This window comes from Octopus bimaculoides, chromosome 1, assembly GCF_046866305.1.
Source record: "Octopus bimaculoides isolate indiv1 chromosome 1, ASM4686630v1, whole genome shotgun sequence".
NCBI lineage: Eukaryota > Metazoa > Mollusca > Cephalopoda > Octopoda > Octopodidae > Octopus > Octopus bimaculoides.
The window spans coordinates 76930685-76943184 of record NC_142928.1 but is presented as its reverse complement, the minus strand read 5'-3'; the positions used below and the strand labels follow the sequence as shown (position 1 = coordinate 76943184).

At 33.7% G+C, this 12500-nt stretch overlaps 1 protein-coding gene across 2 annotated transcripts in view; it reads right to left on the bottom strand.

Moving 5' to 3' along the window:
* Window positions 1-12500, bottom strand: part of LOC106869508 (uncharacterized) — a 1059538-nt gene that overhangs the window by 212712 nt on the left and 834326 nt on the right. For both annotated transcript variants that reach the window (XM_089352454.1, XM_089352457.1), the window contains exon 6: window positions 12182-12290. In XM_089352454.1, the coding sequence (XP_089208580.1) occupies window positions 12182-12290 (109 nt within the window). The remainder of the gene's footprint in view (window positions 1-12181; window positions 12291-12500) is intronic.

The window sequence follows — 12500 nt, the reverse complement described above, 5'->3', positions numbered from 1 at the left end:
ATATATATATATATGTTTATATATATATATTGTATATATATGCGTATATACAGACATACTAACATATACTCGCACACAACAAAATCTTAAACAAACAAACACGGTCTCTATAACGGACTAAGTCGATAGTCACTGAGAAGGTTGCAAAAAGCAATGAAAAACCTGAGTGAAAACAGTCGGATATTTAGTGAATGAGTGAAGTTGAAGCTGTGTGTGTGTTAATTATATTGGCATATATATATTTACGTAAAAGTACATAATACTCACATATATACATACATATACATACTTGCATACTAAAATCATACATGCAACGACATACATGAATTCATTATACTTGCCTAGACACACACAAAAAATGTAAAAATATAACATATATTCACGCCTTTGCATCTTGTTGTCGAAAACTAAACGTATTCTGGAGAATAAAGCACAATGAAAGTGAAATCAACAAAAATAAAAGTAGAAAATGAAAATAGGCGCTAAATCGTAGAAATCAAACAATAAAATGCTTCAGGAATATATTGTCTGAACAAGATTGAAGATAAGTTATTGTTTATTCCTTTGGGGCCGATTTGATTCCACCATAATCTCTCTGTAACATTTGAAATATATAGTTTGCATTCTTATTAGTTAAATCGCATATTCTTCGTGTATGCTAATATATAGGAATTAAACGCATAATAGAAAATCTGAATGTCTGGAAGAGAATTATTATTTGTTTTGATATTTTAATCGTAATAGCAGGTGTTGATTTGGCAGAATGGTTAAATTATGAGACAAAATGCCTTGAGGTATTTGGGTCTATATCATGGAATAACTTTATGATATGCTTGGTTTAATATTTTGTTTCGAAACCATTGAAATATTTAAGGGTATGAGACATCAGTATATTCTGGTTTGGCGTTAATCACCTTGCGTATGTAGTCTTGGATATCTCAGAGTATAGTCGCATTGTTAGTCCTGTAACCATTGTCTGTTTTAAGTTTTTAACCTCCTGATGTAATTTCCAGAAAATGGGCGCCACAATCCTTTGAAGCATTTCGTACCAACTGATGGGAAAATTGTGTTCCTATCCGTAACGGAGATCTGATTTGAGCTCTGCTCATCTCGAGTTCTCCGAATTTTTATTAGCATATTTCGATTCTGTTCAATTTTGCTTAATTTTCAACAATGTATTAGTTTTTTAAAATTCTTATCATTATTTTTGCATGGAACTCCATATCTTACTTTTTGTTTGTGACTTGTTTTTAACTTCGTAAATGTCTTTAGTGTTTCACATTTCTCCTTGCAACATATTTTTTTATAATTTACCTTTAAAATGGCTCCTAACGTGTTGCTATTGTGGCATTACTACTACTACTACTACTACTACTACTACTACTACTACTACTACTACTACTACTACTACTACTACTACTACTGCTACTACTACAACAACTACTACTACTACTACTACTACTACTACTACTACTACTACTACTACTACTACTACTACTACCACTACTACTACTGATGTGTGAACTGAGTTCGAATAATATTGCCGCCCCAATTATGAATGATGTTGCTGTTTAAGGTACTTGGGAATTTCAATTGTTGTTGAACATTTTGAGGCACCTTTTACTAGGAAAAGGAGTGAAGAGTATTTTCTTGGTTTGGTCTTCAGAAAATGAAACATTTTTTCACAATATTCTGTTATAAGTGATTGTTAACACACACATCATAGCACCTAAAATTACAAGGAGTGAACAAGTGAGAAAGATAAACGAAAGAGAAAGACCTCTTGCTCGATGAAGATTATGGTACATGCGTTTGCAGATTAAACTCAATCTCTCGTTAAAAGTAAAGTAATAAGAGCAGAGATAATGTCAGCTTCAATTCCACAAACTTAAGCAGAACAAACAATAGTTTTACAATGACCGCAGTCAGTGGTCTGAGTGCAATATGACCGGTAGAACAACTCGCTTACTCATTGTTATTGCAAACAGCAGTAGTAAGGTTAGCAGCATCAAAAGAATATCACTCGCTGTATCATCGTCACCATTTTCGCCATCGCAAGAAAACTAATTTATGTATGCGTTGCACATTCACTCACAAGATCACACACCATACATACAAGACCTGTATAGGCCAGTCAGATATGTTGTAGCGCTACTAGAGTTATAGACACGTATCAGACCGGTCATCTATGGAAAAACTATTGTAGACCCATTTCGTACAGATACAATTGCATAAATTGCAAAGTGTTGGTAACTTCACTTTGGAAAAGGGTAACATGTTACTAAATATGTTTTGTCTATATACTGGCACTCCGTTGATTATGATGACAAATGCTCCAAGTGATTCGATGAATAGAAAGCCGGCTCGTGACATTAACGTGCAAGTAGCTGAGCACTCTGCAGACAGCGTATCCTTAACGTAGATCCCACAGAGGTTCAGTGTAACACAGAATGTGACAAGGCTGACCAATGGAAATACAGGTGCTACTTATTTTTGCCAGGTGAGTGGATAGGAGTAATGTGAAATAAAGTGTCTTGTTCAATGATACAACGCACCGCCGGGATCTGTTTTGCTGGTATAAAATCAACGTGACTGAATAAATGGTTGCTTCTTGGTATCTTTAGAGCTGATCTCACAACATAGCGGCAGAAGTAATGAAAGATTTAACGAATAACAGAGAGAGAGAGAGAGAGAGAGAGAGAGAGAGAGAGAGAGAGAGAGAGAGAGAGAGAGAGAGAGAGAGAGAGACAGACAGAGTCACAGAGAGAGAGAGAGAGAGAGACAGACAGAGTCACAGAGAGAGAGAGACAGAGTCAGAGAGAGGGTGAGAATAATGAAAATTGATAGACATAGAGAGAATGCGCACTGCTTCTTAATCGATGATAGCTTTAAATTCCCAAGATACTCAGGAGCAATATTCAATAGCATCTGTCGAGAAATTTCATGCACGAACTTGATATTTTTTTATACTCTTCGCATATACGACACCACAGGATATTCATTACCTCGGGAATAATATAAATTGTTCATCTAAGCTTTGCGCTAACTGAACTAAAGTGCATGACTAAGCGTTAAATGTAATTTTACAGTGGAAGACAGTGAAATACCAACAGCAAGATAGAAATTTATGAAACATGGGAGATGAGTATTACATCATTATACGAAAATACAGAAGAATTTTGAAGTTAACTCCATTTTCAAGTCACTTGTAAAGATAAAAACTTTGAAAGAAGTTGTCAGCCGAATTACTACAATTCCTTATATCATACGACAATCTTTCTTTCTGCATAATCTACTTTGGCTACCAGGTACATACTAAATGGTGATCATAGCAGTGAAATTATAGTAGCAAAAATCAACAATACGTCATTTGCATGCATTTTATGCACCTGTATTGCTGAACAAGATTGCTTTTATGAATGGTATGCATGGAAAAAGAAAATTGAATAAAGCTGTAAAACTGATAGGTGCTAATATATAAAATGATATATAAAATAATATATAAAATAATATATAAAATAAAATTAGATCATTGTTTTATATTAGTTACTACCTATAATCTGTGTCGTAATAATATAAAGGTGGTTCAGTGAAATAGGTTGGAAATATATTTCAATTCATTGAAGGCGGTGAGCAGGCAGAAACGTTAGCACGCCGGGCGAAATGCTTTGCGGTATTTCGTCTGTTTTTACGTTCTGAGTTCAAATTCCGCCGAGGTCGACTTTGCCTTTCATACTTTTCGGGGTCGATAAATTAAGTACATGTTGCGTACTGGCGTCGATTTAATCGACTGACCCCCTCCCCGAAAAGGATGAAAGGCAAAGTCGATAAATTAAGTTCCAGTTGCGTACTGGGGTTGATCTAATCGACTGGCCCCCTCCCCAAAAATTTCGGGCCTTGTGCCTAGAGTAGAAAAGAATATGTTTCAATTCATTAGTTTCTATTTTATCATCACTGTTTAATACTCAGCTATTCATTCCATATTTAATTTAAATGCATTTCATTGACGTGCATAAAATACTGAAATAAATTAGAGATCATCCCATAAAATTTCATTAAATGTTCAGTTAAAATCTTGGAAATTGTATGGTCCATCTACACCATACATACATACATATATGAGTGTGCCTCTTCATGGTAATTTGAATTGATAAAAACTCCCAAATCTCTCCCGAACTGAGTTTTATCTCCTTGAAAATACATTACATACATTGGACAACGGCGTCGTGATACTTGAAAATATATTGATTGTAGGTCTGGTTCAAGGCTAACTATGGACTAAACAACAACAATTTACTCCGTTACGTTCCTTCAGTCTTATTACTATTGCTATAAAGAATAATTTCTTCATTCGTAAAAAACATCTACAATAAAAGAGATAATGTCGGAATGAAAAAAAAATCAAAAAAAAAAACAGAGGGGAAAGCACAACTTCAATATTTGAACAAACGCTGCAGCAGTTACACAATATTTAGTTTACTTTTTAATTTTCTAGATAATAAAATATCTCGTGTTTCAACAGCTTCTTAGGTATCTCTCAAGTAAAATTATAATTTAATCTTTATTACATAGAAATGTTGCTGTATTTTTTTTTTATCTGTTCCTATTAGGCATTTAACGAATATTTGAAAAACCCGTTTTGATTAGGAAACGTAATTAGAGTCCATATGCAGATGTGACTCCATCAGCGCACTATGATATCTGCTTTAATATCATGCCAGTTCACATCAAATTTCTCTTTAAAAAATACAAGAAATTAACAAAGATTGTCATTTGAATATTTTTATCATAAACTATAAACCAGCTCATAAAGTGACAAAAAGTTTGCTATTGAATGTGTTTTTTATTGCTGTTAATGTTATTGCCATTTTTTCATAAGGTTTAAATTAATGTAAACTCGAATTCATTTCAATTTATCACTGCTTTAGAGCAACTATTTTAAATTTGATGAATTTAAAAGGAAATAGATGCTTCATATGCATGTGTGAACATGTGTTTGAAAATCAGCATTATTGTCCGTTTGCCAAAGCGTGTTGATTGTGTTTCGTTGTTGTTTTGAGCGTAGAAAGTAAAATTGCTTCATTTTGTTTGTGTGTTTATGTTTCTTTGTCTTGATATCAGCAGTTATAAAAAGTAATTCTACAATGATTAGTTTCGTGCAATTCTAAGATTTAATCTGTCAGAATCAAGTACAAAAATATATTAACTGAAACTTCCGTTTACTGCAGTGAACAAATGTCAGCGTCCCTTTAAATGTAAATGGCAATTTTGTGTTTACCTTATGTCGGATTCTTAAACTAAATTTACTTACTCTGTTACATAGTTTAGTCATTTAACTGCAGCCATGCTGCAGCAAAATTCATTATCTATATTGGTAAAACAAGGTGTTTTGGTATTCATGTAACTGATAGTTCCTTTTTCAATCATTTAGCAATAAATGCAAATGAGGTTTTTAGGGAAAGGGATTCAATAGAATATACGAGAAAGTTAAGACTTAGAGGCGAAGAAATGCATAATTAATCAAGAACCGTAAACAAAGAGTTAATTACTCGATACACTGAGAATGACAATGTTGTGTAGTACTTTTTTAGTTTTGACTCAGTTAACAGGCAGTGAACTGAAGATATAGGTTTAATGCCACATATTTATCGTTCCAGATATGTCATACCTCTTCTTGGATAAAGTTGATGTTGTCACATACAATTATATAGAAAGGAGATACAGGGGATGCAGTATATAAGACAGGGCATATATTCCCTCTTCTGTCCTATTTATCTTCGTACTCCTGTTATCGGTAGGTTACCCTAACTGAGCTGTCATATTAAAATAGCAGAAAGTTGTAATGTGTGTACATTTGGGGTGGAGTACAGCCATTGTAGATAATGCAGATTCTGTCATCGCAATTATTATGCACCTTCGAATATGTCATTGTTAAGTGTTCATTATATTATTTAATATTATTTGAGGTTAGTGATGTAATAGTGTTCTTTAGTATCTGAGAATTTAGAAGTGATGATTGTATGTTAAATTGTGACCTACTAGAACTAACTGCCATATTTCCTTCACTACGTATTCTATCTTTTTAAGCGAGTATAAAATTATTTTGAATATAAAAAAATCAGAAAAAGAAAACGACGAGCGAAATAATCATACCCTGAATGCAGATCGATGGATAATTTCTGGCGTAATTTGTAACTTTACTTCGGTATGCAACAGAAGGTATTCCACTTTTTAAAATTGTTAATGTTGTTGGGAGTAGCGAGGCTGTCGCACTTGCCGTTCATTGTTTCTAATATGAAGATTATTTCTACATAATAAAACAAAACTAATAAAACAAATAATAAAATATAATAAAACAAAACCTTATGCAAAAAAAGTCACTTAGTCATCTCATATCACTATCACTCAGAAAAAGTCAATTGATTTGAACATTAATTGTTTGAATCTCACCAGTCCAAACTGGAATGGGGAAAATGTCATCCTGATGTCACAAAGAGGATAAAAATTGTAAAATCGCAACCTAAATGTATCAGTTTGAACCAAATCAGCAGTGATGCGCATGTTGTCTATATACATAGTGTATTTTCGTTTTAACTTACAAAATATCCGCGAATTAAATCTGATGAATATCATAGCGAGAGTGAAAAAACAGTAGTGTAATTGATGAGTGATGTAATTGATAAATGTTATAATTGGATATGTTTAATAAATATAGTCAGTAACCACTAAATGGTTTTAATTAAACTTAAATTTTTTCAAAGCGATAAATTGTTGATAAATTTTTTCAAAGCGATAAATTGTTGATAAATTCATGTTGATAAATTCATTATAAAACGTGATGCAAGTTCTGAGAAACATTAGCACATGACACTGAACGTATTTCAGATAGAGTTGTATGAAAATATATAAACTTTTTAGAGGGCCTCATCACCATTTTCAGCGGGAAAAAATTTATGGCATGCTTCAAGCAAGCCTGAACCCAAAATTTGTAAAATACAAATGGGAAGGATTGGAGGAAGTTGGAAAGAATATTGGTGGAGTATTATAGAAATTAAGGATGAAGAGAAACAGCCATAGACAGGAAGCAATGTGAGGAAAGAAAATGAAGGGTGAGGTAAAAAAGACACGAAGAAATGGCTATTATATATTAACCCGCATTTTCGCTAAAATCTTGCATATATCCACGAAATATATTAAAGTTACATATGAAAGTATGTTATTAAAGTGACTGAAATATCCCAGATAGCGTTTAATTTCACTCATCGTGATTAAGCTTGAAACATGTAAACATCTCACGAGAAAAAAAAATATATGATATTCAGTAGTGTCATCGATTAAATTAATTATATAACTATTTTACATAAATTAGCGTGACTCCTACTTACGTATCACTTAAAATTAAATCGCAGAATACTTGAAGATAGCGTGATTTGAAATACTTGAAACTAAGATCCAAGTAAGAAACATGATTGCAATATCTAAAGGAATAAATAGTAATGGCATTAAAATATTTTGTTTTTGTAATGTAAAATGTCAAAATGAAAACAAGAGAGGAGAGATAGATTGCCAAATAGATATATAGATAAATAGGTAGATAGATAGATAGATAGATAGATAGATAGATAGATAGATAGATAGATAGATAGAGACGGAGAGAGAGAGAGAGAGAGAGAGAGAGAGAGAGAGAGAGAGAGAGAGAGAGGAGAGGAGAGGGAGCACCTCCCCGGTGTTGTGCTTAGCATACTAACCCGAAAAAGTATTTTGTGTTACCTTTGATGTTTCGGAAAATACAGTGATTAAAACCTTTATGTAATTATTTTAAGTTTTAAATAGAAAAGAAAGAAATAAACGTTAGCCGAATTTTAGGCAAGTTACCGTATAATCACGGTTTTATTATCGACTATAAAGAGCAAAACTTTTTCAATTTCTTGCAACAATAAAGCCGAAACTTTGAGCCACAACGATTATGACTGCCAGCATTATTTCTTCTTTATTCACATTGTTACTGATGAGCTACATGCAAAAAATAAAATTTAATTAAATCCTGACATATATTTTAAAGTAATTTGAAAGTTAGATTAATGAATTTTGTAGAAACAAAATTAGAATTTCCTTCAAATTATAAAGATCGAAATACACTAGTTAATGAAAACTATTCTACATCAATTCCATGAATTTTGAAATAAGGAAAAATAGAAACCTCTACATTAAGTGCAAAGAAAATAACGCCTAATTACCTATTTTGAGTATATAATATTTGATACGTATTCTTGAATTATGTCATTTGTAATAGAATATCGCTCAAAATATTTTACATTTGACTAAAACAAACGCTACCTTTAATTGAAGCTTATATAATTGAATCAGAAAAAAAGAATATTTGGTGACTTAGCAAAGAGGGACATAATTCTCTTGACACACAAGCGAGGTACATGTATGCACACACACGCACAACTAAGCCTACGCTTACCAACCAAGTGGTGTAGGGCACCTCGGGCAAGTGTTTTCTATTATATGTCCGTGTAGTTTTGGTGGATAGAAACTGAAAGCAGCTCCTCGTGTATATATGTTAATCTCCCATTACCAATCTTACGGAGGTCTTATGATCACTTTGTAGAAGTACTCTGATGTTGCTTGTAAGATGAAGTTTCTTTACACACACACACACACACACACACACACATACACACACACACACAAACAAACACACACACACACACACACACACACACAGACACACACACACACACACACACACACACACATATATATATATATATATATATATATATATATATATATATATATATATACTAGTTGAATGACTCGCCGTTGCTCGTGTTACTGCTGTTCTTATTCAGAATTCAGATTAGTAAACAATAAATATAAAGATATATTCTCATAAATATTTCAAAATATTGAGATTTCATTAAAAATTATCCAAATTGTAACGATAATTGACTTTCGAACTGAAAATCTGTCAATGTTGAAGTACCTCACAGTAAACAATATTCATTGTGTAATTTTCTGTTGGTGTCAAAATGAACAAATTGTTGCTGCTTCCAACTCGCATGCAAGCAAGATAGTGGTGGCCGTTTGAGAAGCATATAGTAGAAAGATAAAATGCAACTAACTAGAGGGATTGACCCTGAGATTTGTTAAGTGGAAAACCAAAGCTTAGTTTGACTGGAAACTGAAGCGTCTTAAATTCAAATGTAACATCAGAAGATATGAGAGGAAATTTTGGAATAAAGACATTTTCTTCTTTGCGACTACTTGCTATGATTGTTGCCTGTAGGACATGGGGCTTCATAGAAGTAACAATTAAGGGAGTTCCATTACACAGGTGAGATGGGTCAAAATTCCTAAGCAGCATAATGGGAGCACCCAGTTTTAGTGTAAAGTTATGCGGTGGCATCCCAGTGGGTTTAAGCGTGTTCAGAAATTCAACAGGGTATTGAACAAACTAATATTGATCGACTGTTGTCGTTTCTGATGTATCTGTTAACTTTTGACGGAGTTCATGATTGAGTTTATCAACCATTCCATTAGTTGCAGCTAGTATTGCTGTTTCACATTGCTAGCTTACATCAGTGTAGTTGACAGATAGATTAGGAAATTCTTTATCGATAAGATTCCCAAGAGAAAGTATCATTTGACTGCATGTAATTTCATGTAGCTGAAGTCTTGAATTTAATGTTAATATCCCATTACCAATCTTAAGGAACTCGTATGATCACTTTGTAGAAATACTCTGATGTTGCTTGTAAGATGAAGTTTCTTTACATGTCTCCAGAGGTACGATTTTTTGAAGCATGTAGTGACTCCATCAGCTTTTGATCCTTTGGGAATAACCGACAACGTTTGACGAAAATCTGTGGAAGAAGAACTGTTACTCCTCCCACAAGAGTGCAATTGTTTTTTTATGACTTGGAGGATAGGTCTTGGAGAGTTTTTGTCTTCGAGATCCACGCTGTGACATTGCACTCACCCCAAACAATGAAGCAAGTTTTGTGATCTATTTCCTCAATACCTGGTTGATATGCATTCTAATGTTAAGAGTCAGCGTCTCCTGTACATTTGTAGCTGTCACAAACAGTTAAGGGCTAAAAATTATGTTCATCTCCATGATGCTCTGAAGAAAGATGGTGATATGAAAAACATTGGTGAAATTATAATACTCCCAAATGTTTCACATTTGAGATTCTTTCATTGCTATGTTTAGCGGGAGCTTGAACATAGAATAAGCAGTTTCACCCCCATTGAGGAGGGTAGCTGCAATACAGAAGATGCAACACTGGAGGAAGGTTCGATTTTATTTCCTCCCATGTAGGATTGCAGGTAAAAGTGAGAAAAAGATGTGGCTTTCCATATGTCCTCACAGATGTCATAGCATCTAGTGTTCGTTCGTGCATATATCGAGGATCACCTGTGAATGGTGATGGGAGTACTATAAGTTGCCCCAGTTCGGAATGTCACCATCTGTCTTCAGAGCATCTTGGAGATGAACATAATTTTTAGACCTTAGCGTTTTTTAATTATTTTTTTTATTTCTACGAAAATAAAAGGGGCGCTGACTCTCAACTTTAGCATACGTAGCAACCAGGTATTGCTGAAATATATCACGATATATGTGTAATTGATTTGATTGTTCTTGTCTTAACATCAGATGGCAATAATAGAAGTCATTTGATGACACTTTTTTTTATTTATAATTGGCTCTCCTGATGCAGGTTCAATCTGTGGAATATTGAAATGATACCCATCTTGTCTATTCCACAAAAAGAGAGGATACTGGAGAGCATCATAAGACGGATGAGTCTCTGAAACACGTTTAAGAGTATTACCTCGAACAGCAATGAGAATATCACGATTCGTATGGTGATCACCTACCATAAGGCTGGCTACTTCATTAGATGCGGGCTCATAAAAACGGCGTAAACTGTCCTTTACTATAGTTTACAATAGACGTACCGAACGCGGAAATACACACTCACAAACACATAGGCACTCATAGAATTGACAATATTGAAAACAGCAAAACATACACACTCGAAGTTCCGCAATCTGACACGCAACCTGACACATATTGCTCGTGGCCTAAGAATATAGCAGCAACAGATATCTGACGTAGAACGATCAGAATTTAAATATTGAATCATTTGAATGAGCTAGCCCTGGAGTAATGAGTAAATGACTGAGCATTCGACGGGCATTGTTACCCTTAACATAATTTTGAAGCAGAATCAGTGTAATACAGAAACACAATGTGCAATAATGTTGTACCCTTTGAATTAGAAATACAAACAACTGGACAATTTTGTGTACAGTTTCGGTTGATCAAATTTCACTGAATATGTATGGGTGAACTGAGGTCAATGTAAATGAAATTTGCTTAAGATGTCACGCTTTCGGATCGAACTCATCATTGTAAAGCGAACTTCATAACCGTTCGACCGCACATCTCCCTCTTTCTTTCGTTCTTTCTTTCTTTCTTTCAAATATGTAGATGTATGCTCGTGTGTGTGCGTATATATATATATATATATATATATATATATATACATATAGATAAAGATATATATGAATGTGTGCGTTTGTAAGCGTGTGCGTGCGTGTGTGTGTGCATGTGTGCTTGTGCGTGTGTGTGTTTGTGTGCGGGTGTGTGTGTGTTGTTTGTGTGTGTGTGCATGAGTATGTGTAACAAGACATTCCGAGATAGCGATTAGAAGCTGTAGATTGAACATACAAATGTGTTCATGTACACCTTTGCTAAGTAGATAAATAGAACATAATATGACATAAATTCTTTTAGTAGTAATCCACCTCCATCTCTTACTTTTGTATTAAACTGCCTTAGCTACACGCTATATTCAGTTGGACAATGAACCAAAGACTATTTTCTTTTATATTTCAGTCTCACTTCAATCTCAAATTGTACCCTTGCGTAGGTTTAATAGTATAAAATACAAATAATAAGGCCTTTGTATTCTTCTATCTCCGTTTCTTTATTTCTTCAACAGAGAAATTTTAGCCATTTTCTTATCGCCCATCCAGAAAATTGAATAAAGCGAAATTATGTGCTTATATATATATTAGATTTGTGTATGCAGGTCTGAAAGAAAAGATAACGTCAGATTTTATGTAAGTTAACAATAGAATATTTGATTATTTAACTTACCTAAGAATGGTTTCAATTCAAAATGATGAACTTGAGAAAAACCTTGATTGTAAAGTCCTCCAACATCACTCCCCGTTTTTGAACTCAACATGCATGTTCCTTCACGGATCTGTAAATAGGAAGAAAGGTATAAGTTAAATGTAGTAAAGTAACAACATTCAGTGAAATAAAGAATAAGGCATCCAGATATAGTATGTATCGAAACACGTTGATACCTCATAGTTAATATCATCATAACAAATAAGGATTGAGTAAACTTATACGTAACACTAATGTAGCATTCTATTATAACTTTACAATTGCCTGCGTAGAGATAGCG